Raw genomic sequence first — 27329 nt, forward strand, 5'->3', positions numbered from 1 at the left:
CTACGTCTTATGACAGAGAATAGACTCCTATACATAACCATATAAGGTAATAGGACCTCATCCAAGAGGATAAATTGGGCCAAAAGAACAAACATGTGGTACAACATATTGCTTACGTTTATATTTTGGCAATTTTGTACCCCTAAAAGGGAACGAGGTGGACCACCCAAATTTATCATAATACATGTTAGGGTCCAGTACTATAATACCAAATGTTTAAATTGGGCAATTTCCAAAATTTAAGGGGTGGGCCACGGTACCCCTCCCAAATTTTTCAAGGGGTGCATTAATATACCCATGTCTTATGAAAGGTAATGAACCCTTGTATACTCCCATATAACCATATAGGATAATAACACCTCATCAAAGGCGATAAATTAGGTCAAAAACCTCCGAAATTTAAATTTTTGGCAATTTTTTACCCATAAAAGGGAACGACATAGACCCCCAATACTGATAGAGGTACATACTATGGTCTTAGGCTACCACACCAAATTTTTAGATTTGGCAATTTCCAAAATTTAAGGGTGGTGGTCCTAGTTACCCCTGCCAAAATTTAGGGGTGGACCAAGGTACTCCTGCCAAATTTTAGAGGAGGTGGTCCTAAGTACCCCTAGGTCATTAACCCGGGCCAAAGTTATTGACCTTTGACCTATGACGTCACAAAGGTCGGGGTCAAAGTCCAAAACGCGATAGGGTGAGGCCCTTACTACTACTATCGTCATAAACAAAAGCAAATAGCCGCGCTGGCGAGTAGTCTTGTTTATAATATACATGATTTAGGTACTTACAGTGCTTGCTTGCCCACAATTATTGTTAAATTACAATGGCAATGATAGGTATAAATATTAACTTGAGAATTTAATATACATGAATATAACAATGTAACTCTTTGCCTCGTGATATTGATCCTCGATTTTTTGAAATTGTTCGAGAAATTTCCCTTTGGATTTAACTACCTTACCCGTACGACATATGAAGAATAAAATTTTAAAAACTTAGTACTGGAAACGATTTTATACCTAAGAGCACTGTACTCTTTAACGTAATCTATCCTAAGTTACTTTCGGTGTAAAAAAACAAAATATTTAGTGAAAATATAGTGTAGCTAGAAAATCAACTGACACGTTTTCTAAAAGATTTAATACAATCTAATAAATTCAAAATGCCTGCAGGAAATTAAGAAAGAAACGTTAATATTTTATCTAATCATGCGCAAGTCTGAATTAAATTAATATTGCTAATTAATTAATATTAAATTAATATAATTTTGCTTTCACCTGTTTTCATATTTTCAACCACTTATTTTAGAGTGCCATCTATCAACAAGTATATAAAACACGATTTAATACTTCTATGATCGTGCAAACACGTCTGATTTCATTCGAAAAAATGAAATGAAATCTTTGAGTTTTACGTCCCACGATTATGCCGGTTAGGCTAAAGGAGACGGCGATTATGAATAATGAATGAAATGGTGGAATGAAGAAAGTGGGAGGAAACGGGCGGACCCCGAGAAAACCAACGCACACGGTGTTTGTCCACCACAAAGTTCACTTGGCGGGGGCTGGGATCGAACCCGGAACCCCAAGCACCAGAGGTGATTTCATTCGAGACTTGTTCAAGTAACTTGAACAACATTCTTTTGAACGTGTAAATTTGCAGTATTGAATGACCTGTTCAAGCTTTCTTTGACCGTGTAGAAAGAATACCCTAAGGAATAAGAGCTAAAATAGATATATACATGGTGGTAAGAAACTATTTGAACAAACTTCGGGAGTTGTTTCCTGACACCGAAACAAGCAAAAAGCCCTCTAGAACTTTCGTCAGTGAGGGATAGTTTCGGCAATATAAGGTGCCGAAAGGCGGGCAAAATGAACTTCAGAGGGCTGTAATTCAGAAACAACGCGATACAGAGAGTGCGGTTTAGAAGATGACACTTCGGAGTCACACCTGCTCAATTGAAAAATGTATGTTTCAAACCTCCGCAAGATGTGTGTGACGGATTCTCCAAAGGAACATAGAGATTACTTACCAGGTTATAGGGGATCCCTACGTTTCCTTTGGGGAATCCTTCACACACATTTTGCAAATGTTTGAAACATACATTTTTCAATCGAGCAGGTATGACTTCGAGTGTCATTTTCGAAACTGTACTCTACTTATCGTTGTTTTTTAATTATAGCCCTCTGAAGTTCATTTTCCCACACTTTCGGCACCTTATATCGCCGAAACTATCCCTCACTGATCAAAGTTGCATGTACTTTTTTTTCTCTTGTTTTGGTGCCAGCAATCGGCTCGCGAAGTTTGTTCAAATAATTTCTTATCATCCTGTATAGAATAATGAACGTGAACAAATTTCCACAATTGTTTCAACGAAATTTCCGAATTTGTAAACAATACACAATTTATTCTGAGAGGCAAGAGATCTATATTTGAACAATTGAACACTCGTAGATTATTAGCATATTCCATCTGAGGCACTCCATCACCGATAAGTGTGCAAAAAGAAGATACAAGTGGTGTGGGGGAGTTCGACAGTGGGTGTTAGGGTGAGTGCCTCGTGTGTTGTGGTGCTCTGTGAGGAAGAGAGTTGAGTGGGATTTGCTATACACTTACACTTTCTTTTACATTTACACGTACATACATCCCCTTCTTTTTTATATTCTTTCTTTTTTCATTTTGCACTTCCCACTTTTCTCTAACTTTTTCCCCTGTTCAACTTGGCTCTTAGCTCTTTTTCACTTTCTGAATTTCTTTCCCGATTTTGACCTTTTCCTGACTTTGACTTTTTTTCTGATTGTGTCCTTTTTTCCCAATTGTGTCATGTATTTTATTCAATCTTGTTCCTGAATCAGAAATCCTCCTTGTGAGGTACACATAAGACACTTCTGCGTATGTAGAAAACATGACTTTAATGCTGGTGCACCTATCTATGTGACCGATAATGGTCTCAAGACAAGACAAAACAAGAGGTGTGATGGGAGTTCGGCAGTGGTTGTCAGTGTTGCCAATTTAGCGACTTTGTCGCTAGAACTAACGACTTTTGGAAGTGTCTAACGACAAAAAATTTTATTTAGCGCCTAGCGACAAATCTAGCGGCATTTAGGAATTCAAATATTTTGTTCTATATTTATATTAAAGTTTCCAAAGTTTTGCAGTTTGTGATACTAATAATTACTTTCACATACTCGGTTGCACTACTGCTATGAGCGACTTACTTCTTTGGATTCATCGCTGCTATGAGGATTATGCTCTTCTTCACTGCGGTTCGGAAATCCGGGAATCTCCCGTATATAACTAGTTGCGTAATAGCTGGTAACCTCTTGCATTTCACAGTGCATACAGTGACAGTGACGCTGGAGAACGTTGTGCTTTTCTGGTTCAGTGTAGTGCGTGTGATTTATATATTAATTTAACTACGGTTGTTCTTAATATAAATTATACAGAAATTTCGTGGGGTGAGTTCAGTGAAGTGTTCCCATACGAAAACAACATGAATCCCCCCCCCCAAAAATGATAATCGTACTGTATAAGAGGGAATGGGAAAAAGTGATCCAAAATTTTAAGTGTTTGCAAACTTTTAATGCTATATTTATTCATCTTGTATTCTTCAAAGCGCATAGTGCAGTGGTTTTGTCAAGATGGTCATTTTTTAAAAGAAAAAATACTCGAGTCTTCCATTGTACATGAAAAATATTTAAATTATTTTAATTCCTTTGTAAAATTATATAGCGACTTTTTTAGCGACTTGGCGAGTTGGCAACAGTGGTGGTTGTTGTAGTGTGTGCCTCGTGGTGCTCCGTGAGGAAGAAGGCTAAGTGGGACTTGCTATACAACTACACTACACTTATACTTTCTGCTACATTTATACGTACATACATTCCCTTCTTTTTTATACGCTTTCCTTTTTCATTTTACACTTCCCACTTACCTTAGGGGGGCGCGGTGGCTCAGTGGTAGAGCGTTCACCTCTGGTGCTTGGGGTCCCGGGTTCGATCCCAGCCCCCGCCAAGTGAACTTTGTGGTGGACAAACACCGTGCTCGTGGGTTTTCTCGGGGTTCTCCCGTTTCCTCCCACTCTCTTCATTCCACCATTTCACTCATCTCTCATTATCACCGTCTCCTTTAGCCTAACCGGCATAACCGTGGGACGTAAAACTCAAAGATTTCATTTCATTTCATTTTTTTCCCACTTACCCTTAATTTTTTGCCTTGTTCATCTTGGCTTTTCGCCCTCTTTCCCTGTCCGAACTTCTTTCCCGATTTTGATCTATTCCTGACTTTGACTATTTTCCTGACTTGTGTCACTTTTTCACGATTATGTCCTGTATCTTATTCTATTTTGTTTTTGAATCATAAATTACTCTTAGGATTACGTTGTGAGCTTCGACTGAGTGTACTTCTGTGCTAGGTCTACAGCCGATTTTGAGTGCTCTTTAGTTTCGTTGTTCTCGCATTATAGTGTATTTGACTTGTGTAGTGTTCTCTTCCTTTTATTTACTACGTGTGTGGTCATTAGTGCAAGTTTTTTAATTTTTTTTCACTTTCGTCGCTGCCAAATATGGCAGCCTCCTCAGACGGACATGTGCTCCAATCAACTAATATGGATACTTCATCACCTACTAATTCTACTTCTCATGCATCAACTGCGCCCTATGCACACACTACCAACAGTTATAAAAATCACCATCTAGGACCTTATGTCGTCCACGTGTCCTCCACGTCTGCCTTGGGCAAACAACATCCTATGAAGTTAGGTTGACTTTTATATAATAACAATCTTACAGATGTCACCGATATTCGCACTCTTGGCCCTCAGGGTTTAAAGGTCTTTTTTCGAACTGGCAAAGCAGCCAATGATTTCCTACAACATCCTTTATTAGCGGCACATAATTGGCGTGCTTATATTCCGAATTACGCCGTTTCATGTCAGGGTATCTTACGAGGAGTCGATCCGTCCTTAACGGACGATGAACTCATCACTGCGTTACGCAGTAGCGCTCCAATCTTACATGTTCGCCGTATGTTTCGTAAACGTTCTTCGTCTGATGTTTCTACAGTTCTCCCTACCTCTGACTCTTCTTTACCTCCAACCTCCGATTCTCCACCTTCTGTTACGGATTCTTCCATCCCCACCGGAACAATTGTAGTCACTTTTGATGCCAACATTCTCCCCTCCCATTGCAACCTTTTCTATTTTCACCTTCCCGTCGAAACATATATTCCAAGACTAAAGCAATGTACTAACTGCCTTTTTTACGGTCATTTTAAGCAGGCCTGTCGTGGTAAACAATCTTGTGTTAGGTGCGGCCTACCCGGCCACCCCTCTTCCTCCTGCTCTGCACCTCCCAAATGTAAGCACTGTGCTGGTGATCAGGTGGCTACCTTCCCTCAGTGTCCTGAACGCCTTATACAAATTCAAATTAATACTCTGATGGCTACAGAACATCTATCCTATACCGATGCCAAACGACGCTATTTAACCACAACCCCTGCACAGCGCTCCTTAAAGGGAGATCCACTTCCCCATTCTACTTCGTCCTCTCTTGCCAATTCTAGCTTTACTCCGTCCTCTATCCCTACCTCCGCTTCCTTTTCATATTCAGCTGTTACTTCTCGGCCTTCCACTTCTCATTCTCCTTCCTCTCCTTCTGGTGTTAGAAAAAAGCGCTCTCTCAGTCCTCACTCTTCGCCTTCTTTTTCTGCCCGTCCCCCACCTCTTCCAACTGACCGATCCCCTTTAGCATTTTCTCCCCTTCCCAGCACTGTCACAGCTTTTCAGAAACCGTCAAATGCGGCAGATCCTATACCTTCTTTTTCCTCCGCTGTTTCGTCCATTCTTTCTATTTTAGAAAAATCGCAACATAAATTTTCTCCTCCCGACTATAAATCTTGCATCACCATACTCAAGCTATTACAATCACATTCACTATAAAATCATCTGGTTCCTGCTTTTCTACTTTCTTACAATGGAACATGAGGAGTTCTCGCAGTAAAATGTATGCCTTACATCACCTCATATCTCTATTTCATCCGTCTTTTCTCTTACTCCAAGAAACCTGGCTTACAGATTCCTACCGTTTTAACACCCCTTCCTACCATTGGCTTCATGATGTTCGCCCAGACGGTCGAGGGGGACTCTCTCTCGGCATTCATAATGCTTTACCTTACGTACTACACCCTCCTCCCATCCAATACCCAGAAGTTCAATGTCATATGGTCACCGTTCACTCTCTCACCCTGATTAACCTCTACATTCCTCCTCACGTTCACCTTCCTGATCATCTCTGTGTTTCTGACTGTTTGTCTGTTCTTATCTCTGATATTTGGCTTGCTTTTTCCCGTACCCAGTTTGTTTTTGCCGTATTTATTGATATTTCTCAGGCTTATGACTCTGTTCCCCTTTATGATCTCATAGATATGCTTTGGCAACAAGGCATCCCTTCGAAATATCTCCGCATCATTTACAACCTTCTGGTCCAACGTATCTTGTATCTTCGACTCGGTTCCCAACTCTCTGAAGGTCGCACCACTTCCCAAGGTCTTCCTCAAGGTTCTGTATTATCTCCTCTTTTGTTCAATCTCTTTCTGGCCCCGATTCTTCGCCAAACCAGCAACACTGTCCGGGTTCTTTCCTACTGTGATGATTTAGCTTTCTATATTACTTCTCCCTCCCCTCAACTAGCTATACCTCAACTCATTTCAGCTCTCACCACTTTCTCCACCTGATGTTCTACACATGGCTTAAGAATAAACTGGAACAAAACTTCCTTTCTAGTCTTTACTCGCAAATGCTCTCCCGCCCTACTCTCTCTTACTTTCACCGGTATCACTCTTCCTCGCCGTCCTTCAGTTAAATACCTTGGAATCGTTTTAGACTCTTCTTTACGTTGGACCCCCCATTATCATCTTCTACATCAAAAAACATCATCCTTCTTACGTTTAATTCATTCTATTTCTACTTCTACTTGGTTTACAGATTTTCGTGTTCTCCTCCTGTTATATAAACAGGTTTACTTACCTATTCTAACGTATGGTGGTTTCTTTCTATCTCCATCTCCTTCTCGAGTCTTTCAAAAATTCCAATCCCTTCAATATACTACTCTCTGCCGTACTCTTAGTCTCCCTTCCACCACTGCTGCCACTGCGCTTTATTCTGAGACCCGAGTTCCACGTTTAGCAATTCACTTGAAACACCTCTCAGACAAATTCTGTCTTCAACGTTTCCAATTTACCCGATCCTCTCTCCTCCCTAAACTCACTCTGCTTCGACACCTTCATACAGGCCGCAAACGTTCTCCATATCTCGCATCTCTCCCTTTCATATACTCCAGTTATCTAGATCTTGCACCACATCTATTACACATCCAGCGCACGTATACTCTCCCTTGCTACTTGCATGACTATCCAGTTCTTTCCCAATCTTTTTCTATAATTTTTTCCCAATACCTTTCTACCCACCTTTTCCCTCCCGCAACTTACCAACATTGCTTTTCCTCATCCATTCCTCCTCTCCCTCAGGACACTGTTCATTTGTACTGCGATGGTTCTGGCCAGGGCGTGCATTTGGGATCAGCCTTCTACGATTCCTCTCTTCAACAATGTTTCAGCTTCCAACTGCCCCATTATGTCTCTACCTTTCTCACTGAAGCTTATGCCTTGTTTGCGACTCTTCTTCATTCTCTTCAGCATCAGTATACATCTATCTGTATCGCCACTGATTCTAAATCTCTCCTCCAATCCTTACAATCTTCCCCCTGGACTTCAAAATCCTCCTGGATTCTTTATGAAATCCGTTTTCTTTTATACCGACGGACTTCCCTCAACTATACTACTTGCTTAATTTGGTCCAAAGGCCATGTCAACATCCTCGGGAATTCTCTTGCCGATGCCGCAGCCCGTTTCGGAGCCCTGCATGGCACTCCCATAGATCTTTCAGTCTCGCCTATTGACCTTTTTCCACGACTTATTACACTTCATTATCAACGCTGGACTGCTTATAATGCCTCCTGTGCAAAGGCACGTTGGTACTGGTACCATCCTTGCTCTCTCCGCTCTCCATCTTGGTTTATTCAACACCCTTTCTCTCCCTCCTACCTCCATTTTCTGGTCCGTAACAGACTTCACATTCTGTATACTCCCCAACGCTTATATCTTCTCCGAAAATGTATACTCCACTTTGTAATTGTGGTCTCGATACTGGCTCTATTGATCATCTCATTTTCTCTTGCCCTCTCTATCAACAATATCGCCCGCCATTTCTCTCTATTCTTCATAAATTTCACGGTTCTGGCCCTTTTAATGTAGATTTGTTCATTTTCACCTTATCCCCATCTGTTCTTACTGCCTATTATCTTTATTTACAAAGAACTAAGTTATTTAGCATCTTATAAGCATCTCTAAAGATTCATCTCAATTCCTCATCTTTTTCTTTTCATCATACTGTATATAATTGCCGGGAGAGCGATCTTCGCTAAGGCAAGTTGCAACCGCAGAAGAAGAATAATCATAAATCCTCTATTTGAGGTACACATTTGACCATTTAGCATTAGTAGCACATATGACTAGCAAGCTGGTGCACCTATCTTTTTGACTGATAATAGTCATACAAGAAGAAGAAGAGGTATGATCTATCTTAACGACGATGTTCATGTGTTCATTCACATTCACAAAATAAATTATTATCATTGTCAATGTGGAGCTGTATGAAAGAGTTTTATTCATAATTTGTTTTGATATCAAAGAATATAATAATAATGGCTTTTAATAGACTGATAGTTAATAGGTTGTAAATGCTGAGATGGCTGATTCCTTATTTATACACAATGTAAGTACTGTGTTAATGTAAATATAATATTCACTGTAAGTTATGTTTTTATTGATTTGAGCTTCCACTTAATAGAAAATGTAATGTTTAAAGAAATAGAGTTGTAGGGAATAATAATATTCTGGAGTACTAATAGAATTCCGTTGACATTTCATACTTTTCACAATATAGATTTTTTTAAAACGTTCGTTGGCGGCTCGTTATCACACTTATGTGAACTGTTAATTTAGATATGCTTATTGTACAGCAAATACAAGGTATATGTGTGTCCATGTAACTATTATAGAATTTATGATGTGGTGCTGTGCGGCAGTGTACATGAGTGCAATACCAAGTTGAAGGAAAGTGAAATAATATTGTATAGATTTACATGTTAATATGGGCACGTGACAATGAATTTGTTTTATTCACGGGTGGTGTTTAGCATCGTGCGCAAATCCATCGACATAGCGTGAGTCGTAAACGACCTCGTTTCTGCGTACTCACACCGTCGCTGATGGACCTGCTCCCTACAGAGGCACTCTTTGCCTGACGATTGGGCTTCCCCGCTGCGTTCTTCCCGTTACTCAGTTTAATAGCATTCGTGCCTGTTTAGGGGCCACCTACCACAAGTTGATTCGTGTTTTATGTACCGGTACTGTAGTTTTTATGCTATACATCCACACTGCATTTATACTCATCACAGACTGTAATCACTAGTGACCAAGAATCACCAGCAAGAGATTTTGGGGAGAATCTAAATAATACCCCTATTCAAGTTCACAGTCTTTAGAGTTTCTCAATATTTACTATGAAAGGGCGATCGTGCAATACTTAGTGTGATATTAGTTGAGGCATTTATTCCGAAGTTGGGCGTCCGATACTTTTCGAGCAAAATCTTCCTAAAAGCTATTAAAATTCGTAATTATTCAATTCCAACGTTCTTAACTGACTTTAGGGTTCCTTTTGTTACATAGAGGTAGGGGAGAGGTTAGGTTTGGTTTGCATATACAGCAGAGGTGCAGTGTGACCACACAGAAAAAATATTTTGTACTAATTTATGCAGGAAAAAAGTACTAGATCTGGGGAAAAAGTACTAAAATTTTATCTGCTCCCGTTTCACCCTATTTATGACAGTTTACGACGATATTAATATCTTATTAGAAGATTACCGCCAGCTCCCTCCCCTGTGGGTGGAGGAGTGACCTCCCACGTTCTTTAAAGAAACCCCACCTTTAATTTTTTTACAGTCAAACTTCGATACAAACCGTGCAAAGCATTTACACCCTCCCAATTTTGACTTTACACATCCAAAACCAAACTTCTGGCGGAATTCCTGCTTAATTATCGTATTAGAACTCACTGTAAAACCACTAAAGTAACACAAATATGACAAATATAGATCATCTCGGAAGAAAACAAGAAATACCATAAAATGAGCTTATTGAGATAATAGAGTTTTGGTTTCTTAATAGCCAGCCTACTGTTTAAACGGATCACCAAATATGTAATATTGCTTACTGTGGTCTCTAATTAATAAACACTTACCTTAGTACTTCGGTTCGTATTGCAAACAATAACTCTCCACGTTTCTTCGCTGTCACCTCCTTTCCACACTTCCCACCATTTGTTCTTAGGTTCATTAACTCATGCTCTTCACATAGTTTTAGAAGATTTTGCTCGTTATGAACGTATTGCTTCAGGATCTAACAGCCAGTTCACATCCTGTGCATCGTTTCGGTATATTTGCCGCCATGTTGATAATAAATGCTCGTTAGTTCCCCACAATGCAACTATTCTGTTACCTTGCGACAAGTAGTTCCCTCCGCTCGCCGAATAGTCCATGTTTGTAATCGTTTATATATAAGAAATAAATATATTTTTCGAGATCCTTATATATTATCAAGCACACAAACGATCAAATTATCCATATCTTCCTGGTAAATTTTAAAAATTTTTCTGGAAACGGACACCCAATTTTGGAACTTAACCTTTAGTTGAACCGTTTAGAAGAAAAACGGACATTTTTGGAATTAGGTGGGGGGAGAATTTTTTGAGTTAAAATTTCTTTCTTGGTATATTTTCTGTACTTTTTGTTGGTTCAGGTTCGGTTAGATTAGATTAACTTTTTATTGGGCCCCCAGTTTCAAAACTATCCTGAAAAACTTAGTTTCTGGGTAAAACTGATATTCCTCTCTCTTCACTTAGGTCAACTTTACATTGCTGGTCCAATCGGTATTCTTTCGTAAACACGAATGATAGCACTACTTTCAAGCATGGGAACAAACGGGAAGGTTCTAGAACACAGATCCTCCCATATAAGTTAATAACTAGGTTGATTCCTTTCCGTGCCAAAGTTGAATATTTAATTCACATTGTATTGCCGAGCGTGCGTCAACGAGTGAAGGCGGGTTAGAGCCCCACAGGGCATGTTGTTTTCTGTCTTTATTGCCGAACAAACCAACGACTGATGTCTTTCTTTATGCGTATACCAACCTTTGACAGCGGATCTTCGTACGGATGCAGCCCCATGTGGGCCTTCGTGCTTCACAGTATTCTGACGCGAATTAGATGCAGTACTAGCTTGAAGTGACGATCTAGCACCAAACCAAACTACTTGGAGTATCATCCCATTTTGTGGGCCTAAGCCTGCTCCAGCGCCATCCGCTAGCGACTGGCTAAACTACGTCCAGTCTAGTGGCGAGCACGTGTTGTCCCTAACAGGTACATCAGGAGCTTTCTAGGCCTTGTTTTCACATGACTCCCCAGTTTGCATCACGACGTTGGGCGGACGCCGAAAATTGGAAAGCACTGGCCGGGAATTGAACCCGGGATTACACGGACGTGAGTCCAACGCTCTACTGTGTCCCCAGAGATAACACAACACTGTTGCTAAATACGTTATATTACAGGTTCGGAAACAAGACGGTGTGCCCTCATAAGAAAGTGCCTAATCGGGTGTAGCTAACGAATTTGATGAATATTGTGTACATGGTTAAGTTGAGCTAGATATCAATAAAAGAAAACTTAAGATTGTCAGGTCTGAATAAACGTACATCCAATGTAGTTTCATACAGCTAATGATAACTATAGGATTCCGGAGGACGTTGGTTTACATATGCATCATTTTCTTATTGAACTTGCTTGCGACAAATCCCTTTTACCGAACTAGAAAAACCAGACAAAAAATAATTGCAATTTATTTTCTAAAATTAGTATTTTGGTGTCTAAACTACATAAAATTATTTTCCAAGATTATTCTGTCGTTACCTTTTGTTTTGACAACAATACACTATATATTACACACTTACTTTCTTCTTTTTAAACTTAATTACAAAAAATTTTCAAAGATTATTTAAATCTCCCAGAAAATCAATTTATAGCATTCTACGTGCAGATAAAGAATACCATCGCATATCACGAGATACTTAATAAACAAAATGGAATATGAATTTCATTGTACATAAACACATGATAATTGACAGACACGTACAGGTTGATATAATGTCGGCAAATAACAAATAAAATTAAATCAGCCAACATTGAAAAGCTGAAATAAAAATGAACATTAAGAAATTAATTCATGACATATTACTCTGTAAACGGGTCGGTAGAGACGGTCCGTTACAACGTACTTGTAAATCAGTGCTATTTTTCAATGCGCATGAAGAGGAACTGGAGGGTGTAATGTAAACTTTTTCGCTCTAGTTATTTCACTGTCATAGAATCTGTATTGGGTTATAAAAGAGTAAATGTTGGAGATAGTCAAGTTAATACAAAGCAGGGTTGTTGGAAATTTCCCAGCCTAAAATTCCCCACTGGATTATTTTGAGTAACCCCTCCCCCCCCCAAAAAAAAAACTTCCAAAAGTATGCTTTAAAACTTTGATTGAAATAGTAACTTAATTTAATTATAACTACTCTTTAATAGTGCTTCTTAGTATATGCCTAGTTTTAGAATTGACTTAAAATAGGTATTTATCACCAGAACTGCACTGCACATCAAAAATCAGATTTTTTAAAAACCGTCAAGCTACGATTTCCTTTCCTGGACCCCTTGACATGGATTTACCCTTCTCTCCTTTAGATTAAAGGGCATAACCGTGAGATGTTAAAACTAAAAATTTCATTTAATATCTCTTTTTAGTTTCGAAGGAAAAAGAATTCATGCTTCTTTACAGTAGAATCACTGGAAATTGAATTTCTATCGCCTGTAGCAATATGAAAACTGCTAACAGAATACCGATTGTGGCTAAAGAGAGCTCCTTCTGCACTCTAAAGTAAATAAGGCGAAAAATATATTCTGTAATGATGCTTTCTATTTAAAGAGACTTGGTGACTAGCATCCCAGATTTCGATCAGAAGGTAATAAAAAAAAATTGTAACTCGAAAAGATCGAAGAATGGACTTCCATTTTAAATAACGTAAACTTATGGTTTATTTAATTAAATAATTTTATTTAACTTGTACATGAGTATATGTAATTTCCATTTTTTCTTCTTTTCCGTAATGTCCTCATTCATGTCTTACACCACGTGCTTTATATTCTATTTATCTCTTGTTCAATAACATCAGTATAGAAATTTCGTATATAAATATACATTAATAGTCATTGTTTATTTTGTTTGAAAAAACAGGGAAATAGCCTATATATTAAATCAATATTAGCGAATGAGCGTAATAGAGCTTGAAGGGATTTTCCACCTCATATTTCATGAATATTATTTGCAACCGCTGCTTCTGCAGACCATAAATCAGTACTGAAAAACAGTCTTGTCGGCGCGTTTTGTTGGACTAACACACAAAAGTTATATTTTATCTTGAGGGACGCCACGTGCCCTTTCTAGATTCGTTACTTGCTGATTTACTTACAGGCAGGGTATTGATAGAGAACAGGATGCTGTATTTTTAACTTATATTAGTATTTTAGTCTGTACGAGAAGTAAATTCTTACTTAACCATACATGAATAATGTAATCACAGTAACTTAACTATTGTAATACTCTTGTGCCATTGGGCTGTCTGTATCAAATATACGAGTCTAGGTGTATGACAAACATGTCAAATACTTATCTAGGTTTCTCTTTATGAAGGAAAAGATATGTCGAACCTATTGATAAGCGAATACCATGCTTCGGAAAATTAATGTGCGTAAAACATCATTTTTTCATGTATTGTTACCATATAAATAGTAATGTAACAATAAATTAAGCACAAAATAATTGTTTCTGATTTCTTTATTGCATTCAGTTGCCTAGACATCTTACACATTGTTTTCCGGCAACTCTTGCATATCCATAAGTTTGCTAGGGTTCATAGTACACCACGGTCATTTGTACATAACAGTTTTTATGCCAGTCATCACTTAAGATTCTTGACTAGAATTGTAATATAGAGGAAAACAAGCTTGGTTCTGCTAAACTGGTAAGCACTTATTGAAATGTGTTATACACGAAATACATTTTATTATTGTTTGGAAAAGATAATTTTTTTTCTAACAAAGTATAACCTTTTCCAAAGATCATGTGTAAGTAGACTTAATTTGCCTACAACCTTTTCTGATCCAAAGTTGTCAGATACAGAATAACGCACGAAATGTCATACTATTTGTTTTGTTCATTACACAGTACTATTACAGATGGAATGTTGTAAACTCGTATTCGTATATTTTGGTTTATGGAAAATCCGGTAGATGTCACGAGAAGTTAGTATGGAATATTTACTTGGCGCCAAACAGAAGTTTTCAAGATAGCGCATAAGAGCAGATTGAGTGTTCAACAGAAGGTGAAAGTTGTACTGTTTTTTACAGAAACGAGGAGTTTTGTAGCGACACAAAGACGTTTCTCGTCCACACTTTCGTACAAAATGGGCTCCATGTAAACAGATTATTCAGTGATTATATCGTCAATTTGAAACAACTGGCTCTGTGGTGAAGAATCGACGGCGTGAAACAAGTGTTCGCACCCCCTGAATGAAAACATTGAAGCAGTTCGCGTTGTTTTGACACAAAGTCCTAGCAAATCAACAAAGAGAACGGCTGCTGAGTTAGAAATATCTCGTCGGTCCATACAAAGGATTCTGCCCGCCCACACACTGCAAATGTTGTTCTTGTTTACCTGTATGACATGTTTGATGAGCGGGTAATGTCACATCGGTTTACTGAGCATCACCAAGGTGGGAGATAGTGGCTCCCGCATAGCTGTGACATCAATCTCGGTGATTGTTTTTCTTGTGGCGCTACTTGAATCGTCCCTCAATCCTTTCATAATAGTTCACTTTTATTAATCATCTGGCTCTGATGAAAACCCATTAATATTAGTGCTGCATTTTTATCACATCATTCATTCTATGAAACAAAACTGAAATTTAAATTAAAAGTCGTCATTGATATTAAGATGTTTCTATTCCATAATTACAATTATGCTTTTGTTAATTTCAGGTGCTGTGTAAAAATTATTGATGGGTCAAGAAATGAAAAAGTCAAAACCCTTATCTGCAAAACAGCTACAACGCATTGAAAAGAAAAAGAAAAAGATAGCAGCGTTTTTAGAAATTGCAAAACTGAATGATAAAGACAGAGAGGTAAGAAGTGTGATTTTTCCCCTCAACTTTAATGTAGCTTGTAAATTTCACTCGCCCGTGAAGACTGCTTCGTAACTGTTATTGCGTCCAATTCCTTACCTTTCCTGAACTGGTAGTGAAAGCTTATTATACGTTAAAACAATCCAAAAGACATAATATAGGGTGTCCCACATAAAATCAATACGACTCACTGTCTACACTATCTACCTACCTTTCACGCAGAAGACATTTTACATTACTTCATATATAAATATTGCAAAGTTACAGACTTACAAAGCATGCGTCACTATATTATTATGTCTTACGAAAACTGCTTATTTAAAACTTTCGATTTATAACAAATGCGTCCGATTTATGCCGGACGCTTATTCTTCATTACATTCCAATAGATCCTGTATCCCTCCATTTCTTGCATAAATCTTGAATTCTACTGGTTGTTGGAGGCTTGATACCAAGGTATTTCGCCGTAAACATTTCTTTAGTCTCTCCAATGGAGTCTGTTTTTCCACAATGTCAGTTCATTGTTCAATTGCTAATTGCTCGATTTCTCCACAACACTTCCACGACGATTACTGTTAAACTGTCGAACCCAACTCAACAATTACGTCTCCCTAGAAGTAATGCGATATTTCATTGTAGCTAATTATATCAGCCTGACAAGCAGTGATGCCAACACTCAATTATTTATGAACGCCAGAATGGAATTGAGGCGCACCGGTTTTAAGTGGGACACCCTATATCTGCGTACAGTTTCTAGATACTCCTCACGCCTTCCTCGGCTTATCTAAAGAAATATTGCTGTTACATAAAAGACATGACGGATGAAATTCTTTGTCCATTTTTTACATTAAAAGTATGGGATGAGTTGATAATTTTCTAATTGAGATTTTCTTCTTTCCGATTTTATATTGAATGTAAAATCCTTGATATGTAAGATCACAAATAACAAGCATTCAGTTGACAATCTTGAACTGATTTCAAAGCACGAAATTTCAAGTTTGAATCCAGTAGCCAGATCAAACAGTTTGCTCGCTATCTGGCATCTAAACTAAAATGTCGCCCTGACTGAATCTCACTTCACTCAATGATCTTTAACTTTGAATCACTCGGTAAACTATCAGTTTTCTAATATACTTGAAACATTTAAACACTCAAGAAGTAGTTGCTGTTCAATAAGAATTTGGAAATAGAAACTATAAATTTATGAATTTGGAAATAGAAACTATGAAAACTATCTATATGTCTATTTCTAGTGAGAAGATTAATATATGTCTATTTCTAGTGACAAAATGATTTTTGCTTCGCATATTTTTATAAATTATTTTTTTACCTATCCATATTTTCTTTTCTATGGTTTAAATCCTTTTCGAAGTGTGCCTAGGCTGAAGATGAAGACAATGTTCTTCGAAAGTACTTCCTAGTGATGTGCTTTGTTTCTTGCAGTGACTATTAACCTTTTGCTTACATTTTTTTCTAATTATTATCACCGCTCGCAATACAATCATAATAGTTATTTGAAGTTTTACGTACAGGAAATTACTCTTGACATTAAAAGAAAGGGTCCTTACTTGATTCACAAGTCTGTTGTTTTCGTAGTAGCAGTGTTTTGTTGAAATAAGATTCGAGCAAAACCCATTTCACAACCTGTGTGAGCGTTTCCTATATGGGCATCCCACAATGCAAACATAATGTCTGCAAGCATACTTCAGAACTGCCCGCTAGTGTATTAGCTAGCGTGCGTTCTGTCTCTTGTGATGCACGGGATCCTAGCTTTGATTTCCAATAAGACGTACTTGGAATTGTAACGTATTACGTTAGTTCGGATTCCACCTTAAATTGTTGGCCCATGTATCATGTAGCCTCGGAGTCGAAAAGGGAAGCTAAACTCCATTTCAAGCATGCTTCAACCTTGTGGACGGAATGATGGATTATTACAATGCAAACTTACAAATCTGCTTTGACGTTATGCAACACTGTTTTTTCACTTAATGTTGTTTAGATAACTAGACATGTACCATCTATATAATGTTTTATAATATGCACAGTTAGAATCGAAAGCAGATTTCTCTAACAAACTAATAAAATTTACTGTGTTAATTTGTGCTTTCTTTGCCTTAAAAAATTTCTTTTTACTTTAAAAAAACTGTTCTGAATTCTATTTGAACTTAGTGTAGGAAAGAAGTCAATTGTTAAAGGTGATGGTACGGAATGAACTGACTTCCGTGAAACCTTACCTATATTTATTCAAAAAATGCTTGTCATAAAAGAAAAAAATCTCAGACCTTTGTACCGATTGTACAGTCATGTTCAAAGGTAGGTTGATCCTCTCCATCTTTCTCTCTCTCTTTAAATGTATTTGTAAGTAGCAGGATGTTGTGGTGAATAGGTTTGCAAGGAAAACTCACGAGGGACGGAAAATACACACGTTGGTGTGCTTATATTGTCTGCGGAGAAGTATATAAATCTTCCCAGAGAGCTACTTGTTTCTATTGTTTTGAACATGATTGTACAATAGTGTTGTGATTTTGTTTTAACGTTAGAAAATGACTCTAATATTGTTGAACGAGTCTTAATTATTCGACATACAGAATTAAAATGTATTTGTATGCATACTCATGTCCAAAATTATTGTCGTATGTCTATAAATATGTTGTTGTAGGAATATAATTTGATAACGAATTCGACCATTTTTTTTTTTTTTTTTTTAACAATGTTAGTATGTGTATAATCAGCAAAGACATGCATGTGGAAAATTTCATGTCAAAAGAGAAGTAAATAAGAACAATAAAACTTTCTTGTCCATTTAGCAGCATTTTGTTATATTCTTTCTAATTTTCGTATTTCTAATTCTTTTCCTATGAAATTTACCACAAATATACATTTCCCGATTATACACACAGTATCAATATTAAAGGTACCCTGCAAAATCATTATCAAATTATATTCTTACAAGAATGCAGTTATAGATATGCGACAATACTTTTGGACATGAGTGTACCTGTTGTACGATAACTTAAAAAAAGTGCATTCTTTGAAGCCTACAAATCTTCCTTTTTCTTGAGGTTCAAATCATTAAAGGATAGAAAGTGACTTGAATCCGAACTTTCGTTTTGCTCATAGTCAGATGTAAAGCAAATTAGAAAGATGCGAACATAAGCATCTTTAGTTCGGTTTTCCTTTTATAGCACAACTAGTTACATATCATTTTCTTGTTCACTTCTAATAAATTTGTGAAATAACTTTATTGGTTATGGTTGTTTCTTTAAATAGCTTTGCCTTTTTCAGATGAAAGCCAATGCAAGAGCCCATCCACCGACGAGTCCCCTGTGTAGCAGTGACTCGGATTATCAAACGACGACTGTGGAACCAATAGATGAACCGCAAAGGAAGAAACATAAAGGAAATACAGAATCTGTTGTACGTACATAAAGAATTTAATATCTACTTGTTATATTTACTATGTTGCATTAGGGCAGGGATCTTCAACGCGTAACTCACGTTCGTTTTTAACAAAATAACTATTTAACATGGAAATAGTAAGTACTTAACATGATATGGCTTGCTTTTAGAGAGAAGAGGGACAGTTACCCCTATGCGCTTGATATATACGGGGTGAATCAAATTCCTTCAAGTATGAATCAGAGGAACAAAGTAATAAGGACCAAAATTGAAGAGCGCATAGAGGCCGATAAAATCTGTGGTACCTCGTTCGATACATCTTAAAGAACGAAATTCTTTGGTAGGAAACAAATGTCAATATGGGGAACCGTTTCCAAAATGACTGCCAGAAACGGATCTTAATTCAGATAAACTTGAATGGTCCTTAATAGGAACACACTGGGAGATGAATCAAGGATCAAATACTGGAATAGGCAAATGGTATAAGGCATGTCAAGTAGTGGTGACTTTCAGAGCTCTCCCTGAGGAGGGCCGGTGGCCAACTTGAACATTTGTGATGTTTACTCTATAGGATGGAGATCCAAGTAGAGTAAGCATTACATTAGGAAGTCATTGATCGAATATTTCGCCCGAGCATTAACGACAAAACAAGTTATCGCTAGAGTAATAGCTTCTTTCACCGCTAACCACACGTAGGCAAAAATTCAAACAACCTTAAACTTATGAACATAATAAAATTTCAGCATCATTTGAACTGAAAGAGAACATAAAACAATTATTCGTTTATATTAATATATTCTGCACCGTGCGTAAACTATGAAATAACACGAGGTAGCAATACCCAATCAATCTGACACCCAGATTGCGAGTAGAATAAATGCTTGATTTCGAATACTATTATACTAGCATAACTTTACAATAATGAGATTACATTGAAATTACTGAAATGTGTAGATGCACAAGATAAATGAAATATACCCTGGATTCACATATTTGCTTGCTTTTCTATGAATTGTTTTGAGCAGCGAATGTAAAGTGCTTGTCTCGAATCGGAGTCTCGGCGCCCAATGCCGGTCATGTCATGCAGCTTCCTTTCCCTGCTGCTCAACGTGAGTCCCACCCACCAGAGTGACGTAAATACAGGTAGGACTGTGATTGGCTGCAGGCGATGGCCAAGGCGGTCGACTGCTATCGTCTGCTTCGCTGCTGATATATCTGTTGTGAGAACATACAACCATTAGTTACACTATGTGTGAAGAAGTAGCAGCCTTTAAAATAAAATGATTAAATTGTCTGAACTGGGCACACCAAAAATAATGTACAAATAAGTTTATTACACATTTCAAGTAGCAACATGGGTCGAGTAATATTTCGTTTGATACATCTTGGGAAACGAAAACTTTAGAAATGAAACAAGTGTCGATATGGGGAACTGTTTCCAAAATGGCCGCTAAAAATTGGTCCTGTTTCAGATAAACTGGAACACGGTGGGATATAGATCAATGAAACAAATCTTGCAGTCTTAGACAAATGGTATATTGATGACGAAAGATAAAACACTTATCCAAAATGTAAAACAAAGTAGGTACATCACTCACCATGTCACAAATATTGCTCCATAGGTCTTCCACTCTGTTACACACACCTCCGTATCAGTGGCGTAGGGATGCACGCTCGCCTTCATATCATCAATGGTTGTCGGTACTGCGGACATTACACAGTCCACGAAACTTCAGGAAAAAAAATCAAGTATAGTTAGGTCAGATGGTTATGAAGGCCAGTGGATAGAACCTTTACGCCCAATCCATGTATCAGACATACGTCAGTCCAACAGGGGTTTAACTTGAGGTGAGTTATGTGCAGGAGCACCGTCATGTTGATACCACATATGCATACGTTCATCGAAACGAATGTCTTGTAATAACTTGGTAACATCACTGACAAATGCAGCATATGTATTACCAGAAAGATTTCTATCGAAGAGGTGTGGCTCAATAACATGGTCATCCAGAATGCCACATCTTCCATTGAGGGACCACCGATACTGATGCGGAAGTAGTCTCTGCCAAGGTAGATATTATTTCGGTTTACGTGTCCTGTATTCGTAAATGTAGCTAAACAGTATGATGGATACGAAGTTTTCCATACCTTCCAACCATACACAAAATTGCATCATTTACACACAAATCATTTACTGATAGTTCCTGATGTAAATATGCATGTAACTTGTACTGGTGTAGAATATGCACTACAGTTAGTGTCTTGAGCCAGGTTTCTAGTACTTACATGAGGGTTTACATTTACTACTGCTGTTGCACACTCTGCTGCATTTGTTGAAGAGGGGTATAACCGGGGCCCCTCTTCGGACCATGTCGCAGACGTCTCTTCAAGTGCAGAATTGTCATATGAGAAGGTTGTAGACATTGTGGGTGGCGCTGCATCTTGAACGTTTCGTCTGCATTCACCTAAAAACTAACGACATATTAACACAGTAATCAGACACACCCATTGTCCTATTCGTACGTTGCTTACACTAATATTAGTAGCATACATCGAATTGCTGTGCAATATCGGTGCAGTTGTGTATCTTTTTCCTTGCATGCAATATTCTTCACCGTAATACTCGTAGAAATCCTGTGCTGTTTGCTACTGCATTCGACTCTTCCACATGCAATGTAGTCAGCCACAATGTGCTCATCAATTCTCACTTCAGTTCTTCCTAGTATTTCATACGTCATGGCACAACACAATACTTTCAAAGTCTGATCACAAGTTATGGTAACAGTGATACAAATAAAGTGTTCATTAGAAGATATTGCTTTTCACATTTTACAGGGGTTCAAATTAACATTCCCCGCCCTTTCTGACAGCGGCCTTGTTGACATCTGAACCAAGCGGCCTTTAAAACGTCCATAGAGTACTATGTCAGTTTCATACTCCGAACGATGCAAGTCTATTTGAAGCATGATACATTTTTGGCGGCCATGTTGGAGATGATCTCGGTATCGACATAGTGATCATACTACCAAAGATTTGATTCCTACCAAAGGTGTTACGTTTTCCAAGATAGCACAATGAAAAATAAAGAATTGATTAGCAAACCACTATTTCAGGTCGTTAACATTATTGCTCTCTGCCTGTTTTCTTATTAACGTCCTGTTTTCCTTCGCAAGACCATTTATTCCTTCTCAATCAGTTTCATGTCCCTTGTCCTCGAGCTTCAGATCACATCACATCATATTTGTTCATTCTTTTTCCCGTCTCTACTAGATATTTCATCTCACAATCTTTTCACATAACCTCATGTTTATTATACATATGAAGTGTAGTATTGTAATAGCATTTTCTATTGTAGGAAACCGAATGCAATGAGGAAGGTAACATTGAATCCCAAGATACAACACTTAATCAAGAGGAAGCGACAGCAACGGAAGGAACTGACGATAGTAAGAAACCATTACTTGTTGGAGAAGAATACCAGAATCTGAAAAGAGAACTTGCCAAGCGGAAGAGAGCACTGAAGGTAATTATCTGAGTCGTAATTAAAATCTTATTAACAAGGGAGCTTCCATGGATCCCCACAACGTAATTTGACAAACGCTAAGAATGGATAATGCTGTATTTTTTTTTTTTTTTAATATACTTACTTACTTCAACCAAAGAATGTTTATTATAAACTTCTTGTTATCGTTCTGTTCATGTTATTTAAAAGTGAGTGTGGTTCTTTTGTTGAGCAAAAAATGTTTATTTTCTTCTGTGCGTAATTTTGTAATAAAAAGAAAAAGAAAGAAGAGGAGAGAGATGTAAATAATATATTTGTATAGTGCTGAACTAATGAGATTTAGCTGGGTTTTAAAAGTTAAATCCTTAATATATTGTAAAAGGGAAATGTCTCGTCTTAGTCTGTCAGTGACGCTAATGCCTAATACTTAATAGTCGCCGCTCCGCTACGTTCGCTACGACGCTACCGGCCTGCCATTATTTGTATATATATACAGGGTGGACAGTTTATCTGGAATATTCGTGTTAACGGAGAAACCAGAAGAGGGAGGAAAGCGAAACTTTGCATGACGCAACTATAAGGAGGGGGCATCATCTAACGTATTAAACACCATCACTCGGTGAACAGTGTTGCCATCCCAGTATAAAGTTATATTTTTTTTCAAATGGCACTACGTCAGATTATTACATATTTCAAATCAGCTTGTTAAATGAAAACTTAAAATATTACATTTATTATTCAGTGTTGCAAACTAAGGATGCTATAATATCAGAAACATCCAAAGTTTGGAACCCTCTATTACACATACAGCACAAGGGAGATGGACAAGACAATACACATCGTAAGTATCTTAGCATTGGATACTATGGTCATGGTGAGACTTGTTTTGAATGAATAGCAATGAAGTTACAAGGGCTTAAAAATTTGAATTTTTTTCAAAAGGCTTTATTTCGAAAAAATTCTTGGATAAGTATCATATCTAGTTGTGTGGTTTGCAGTGGATGTGTAAATTATTTTTTCGTTTACAACGCTTCGGTATCTCAAACTGTTCCGAAGATATACTAAATATTGCTGAAGTTTGCAGCATTGCATAAATCATATAATTGCAAGGACTTGTTGTAATTACCCCTACTAAAACTTATTTCTGCAGTGCTATAAAAGAGTAGGAAAACAACAATCAGTTTAAATATTGTCCAGAAATACGCCATTTTCAGCAGTGTTGCGAACTTCATCAATGTTTATCATATCTCCGGAACGATTTGAGATATCGAAGTGCTGTGAATGGCAAAATGATTTGTTTGCCAATTGCAAACCACACAAGTATCATAATTAGATGTGATACTACCTAAGCATTTTTTCGAAATAAAGCCTTTTGAAAGAATTCAAATTATCAAGCCCTTGTTTTTAATTAAGCAAGATTTAATATCTTTTATTATACACATATAAACAAGAAAAAAACTCATTACGTCAACTTGAAACAGTTACTGAATTACTTGAAACAATATAAAACTAATTGAAACAGTGTCAATAGTCAAGGAAATCAACGAAATTTATCCGAGTGGAATACCTAGTATGTACATAAGTACAATACCGAATGCAATGAAGCATTTAAAGATCATCTAATACAGAAGATTACATTCCTTGAACAGTGCACAATTTACATTTTACAGAATATCAAAATATAATTATCCACTAATACACGTTATTGTGATAAGCCTCGCAACAGCATCCTCAAACCTTCGCCGAGATTACAGACAAAAGATCTCCTCCAGTTCCTTACCAGAGGGTAGCGTTCCCAAAACTGATGCAACGTTCCCTCTTTGTACTGCCATACTGATGCGTTGCAGTAGAAAAGAGGTTGCTCTAGCGTCTCCTGACGATAAATAAATGCCCTGACCAACTTCTTTTATAAAGTTAAGGCCTTCAGGACCCCATGAACCACCCGATTCGACAGCTATAGCGACAAAATGATATTTGTCGAGTAAATTGCTATACTTCGTGCGCTTTTCTGTTTCCCGGCGAGCAGCCACGTTGTCAGCTTGTGCTGAGGAAGAATGCAGATTTGAAGGGGCGAAGGTGTCGGAACAAGTAAAATCCCATAGAAGTGCTTTTCCTTTCTTCCACGGTACTAGGGTCATACCATCTGGCCTCTTGCCGTCTGCACGACTGCATCCCAACGGTTCACATATAGAAGGAACGCCTGCTGAAATTAGTGCCCTCATGATTATGTCGTTGACGCTGGAGTGGCGTGAATGTCTGCCCGCACTATTGGCACAGGAGAGTCCATGAAGGCCCTTCTTGTCTACGACACTTCTACAAGCAGGACATCTGTGTTGCTCGCAAACATCTGCTCCCAAACGCAGTGCACTGGCAATTCTAAAACTGTCATTGGGAAGATGTAATCCTAAAGAAGGTGACGGAATAGCATGGAGCCAAGCACCTGCTTCTGGAGATGATGTAGCTAGGAGTCTGGCCTTATCTTCTGGATTATCGGATGACTGAAGTAGAGCTGAAAAGTGGTGATTTATAAGAGGATCGTCCCAAGAGGATTGTAGTCCTCTCTTATCAAGGTCAGGGGGATCTGATCTCACTATAGATGACCACTTAGCAATGCTATCGTTGACATCCGAATCCGATACTAGGCTAATATCTTGTTGGAGAATGGTCTCGATCAATGGCTTAGCGCTATAGAATGAAGACAGAAAGGATGCAATAGCCAGATCCATAGCGCGACGAATGTCGAGACCTCCGTGGTTAACAGGAAGGGACGCCTGCAACCAAGAGTTATTGTTGAGTGAACAATTCAGGATAGATTCTAGACCGGTTTTCAAGGTGTTGTCATAGCATTCCAGTAGATCAGCATCCTGCCAAGAAGGAGCACAGCGAAGAAAGTATAGCAGCCTTGGCATGGACAATGAGGCACGTAGTAGGTAAAAGGCAGAGTGAGCTGAAATCAAGGAAAGACGTGTAAAGAAGAATTCTAATTTAGAAATTTTGTCTTTTAATATTGTTCGTCTTGCCTCATTAGATAATGCTGCTCCTAATAAGCTGGCGTCATCTGTCGAAATTCTTTGAATCCCAGGCGCGGCTTCGTCAAACAGCTTGAAGAGGTTATTAGACTGCTCATTGGAAACTCCGAGAAAGCTGACCTCACATTTGGAGAAATTCATTTGCAATCCGATCTCCTTAGCCCGTCTACGGATCATTTCTAATGTCTCTAGTACTGTATCCTTGTCTCCAGCTATAGTCCCGTCATCCAAATACCATATGTTCAGTTCTGTATTTATACTATTAACGATGGATTGTAAAGTTAGTGCGAACAAACCAGGGCCAAGAGGGTCGCCTTGTTGTACGCCACGCTGAGAGAGGATTATTTCATCTCCTAAGTATAAGTTGCTCGGTTGCGAGTAGCACTGATGTACGTATCGATAAATTGATGGAAAACTGTTTTTTTTACCTGTATGAGCATAGAGTCCCGATTCAACTCGTTAAATGCGTTTCTGAAGTCTATTTTCAGAAAAACTTTCTTCTGCTGGTGTGGAAAAGAGTAGTACATACGAGCAGCGTGGACTGCTGCTTCTGCTCCATGTGAGACGCAAACTCCCAGTTGGTGTGGGGATAGAAAATGTGTTAGAGGTTCTCTAATTCTATGGCAAATGATTTTGGCTGATAATCTCCTCCACACATTGCCTATTGCGATAGGACGAATGCCGCCACTTTTCTTCCTCAAAGCTATTAGTGATGCTCCAAAGAAAATAGGTCTAATTTCCGTGGGCACATCACCGGAAATAATCAGGTGGAGAAAATCGCAGATGGCGTTAATCAGGTGGTCTTTAGTTTTGCAGTCTTGGGAGAGTAGGAGGTCCTTTAATATTGAAGGACGGAGACTGTCCATACCTCCTGATGACCCGGAAGCAAATGATTTAAGTGCCTTCGTAAACTCGTCAGCTGATACTCTAGGCACTACAATACTGGGCTCAATGAGATCGGGAGGTTTAAAATGGTGGCTGTGAGCCGGATGTTTCTCTTTTAATGCTTCTAATACAGATCCATTCGGAGAAGCTATAGTATCTTCTGAGATGAGAAGCCGTACTGCGTTGCGGACATCACCATCTACTAATTTGTTCTCGACATTCTTAATGTTAAAAGTGGAATTTACTGGTCGTCGAGCTTTGAAGGACTTTTTACTGTGGTTAGGAAGGGCTTCGCAACGAGAATCAGACCAACATCGCACTCTTTGTTTAACCCATGATGTTAAATTATTCACTTTGTCAGCTTTTGATGGCACGCACACTTTTCATTATACAAAAGAAATCAAGCCCTTGTAACTTCATTACTATACATTCAAAACAAGTCATACCGTGACCATAGTATCCAACGCTAAGATACTTACGATGTGCATTGTCTTGTTCATCTCCGTTGTGCTGCATGTGTGATAGAGACTTCCAAACTTCGGATGTTTCTGATATAACATTCTTATTTTGCAACACTGAATAATAAATGTGATATTTTAAGTTTTCGTTTAACAAGCTGGTTTGAAATATGTAATAATCTGACGTAATGCCATTTGAAAAAATATAACTTTATACTGGGAGGGCAACACTGTTCACCGAGTGGTGTTGTTTAATACGTTAGAGGATGGCCCACTCCTTATAGTTGCGTCATCCAAAGTTTCGCTTTTCTCCGTTATCACGGATGTTCCAGATAAATTGTCCTCCCTATATATATATATAATGTTGAACGTGTTTTGCTGTCTATTAAAACAACAGCCGTATTAAATGTAAATAAGGTTGTGATTGCTAATATAAAATACACAAATATTTATTCTGTGTCAAGTACTTAGTAACTAAACAACATGAACACTGTATATAGCTGTATATAGACCACAGATGTTATTACCCTTTACCTTTAGAATAAATTTTACTGCCAATATTTAACGAACTTTATCGCCAATCAGAGTTCTTGGAATTTTCCCAGCTTCTTCTTCTTCTTTTTGGAGGGGTGTTTGGGAGGGAATCAAATTATGCATAACTTTTTT

The 27329-nt window shown here is 38.1% G+C and overlaps 1 protein-coding gene across 2 annotated transcripts in view; it reads left to right on the forward strand.

The window, feature by feature from the left end:
• Positions 1-8633: 8633 nt before the first annotated feature.
• Positions 8634-27329, forward strand: part of Rexo5 (RNA exonuclease 5) — a 45086-nt gene continuing 26390 nt past the window's right edge. Inside the window, exons 1-4 of one of the 2 annotated variants that reach the window (XM_081750692.1) lie at positions 8634-8830; positions 15248-15390; positions 18676-18807; positions 22145-22312. In XM_081750692.1, the coding sequence (XP_081606818.1) occupies positions 15268-15390; positions 18676-18807; positions 22145-22312 (423 nt within the window). In that variant the 5' untranslated portion in view covers positions 8634-8830; positions 15248-15267. Of the gene's footprint in view, positions 8831-14094; positions 14233-15247; positions 15391-18675; positions 18808-22144; positions 22313-27329 lie in introns of those variants that run through there. The other variant, XM_081750693.1, reaches the window with a different exon arrangement.

The sequence above is a fragment of the Thermobia domestica genome, chromosome 3, assembly GCF_964235325.1.
Source record: "Thermobia domestica chromosome 3, izTheDome1.hap1.1, whole genome shotgun sequence".
NCBI classification, from domain to species: Eukaryota; Metazoa; Arthropoda; class Insecta; order Zygentoma; family Lepismatidae; genus Thermobia; species Thermobia domestica.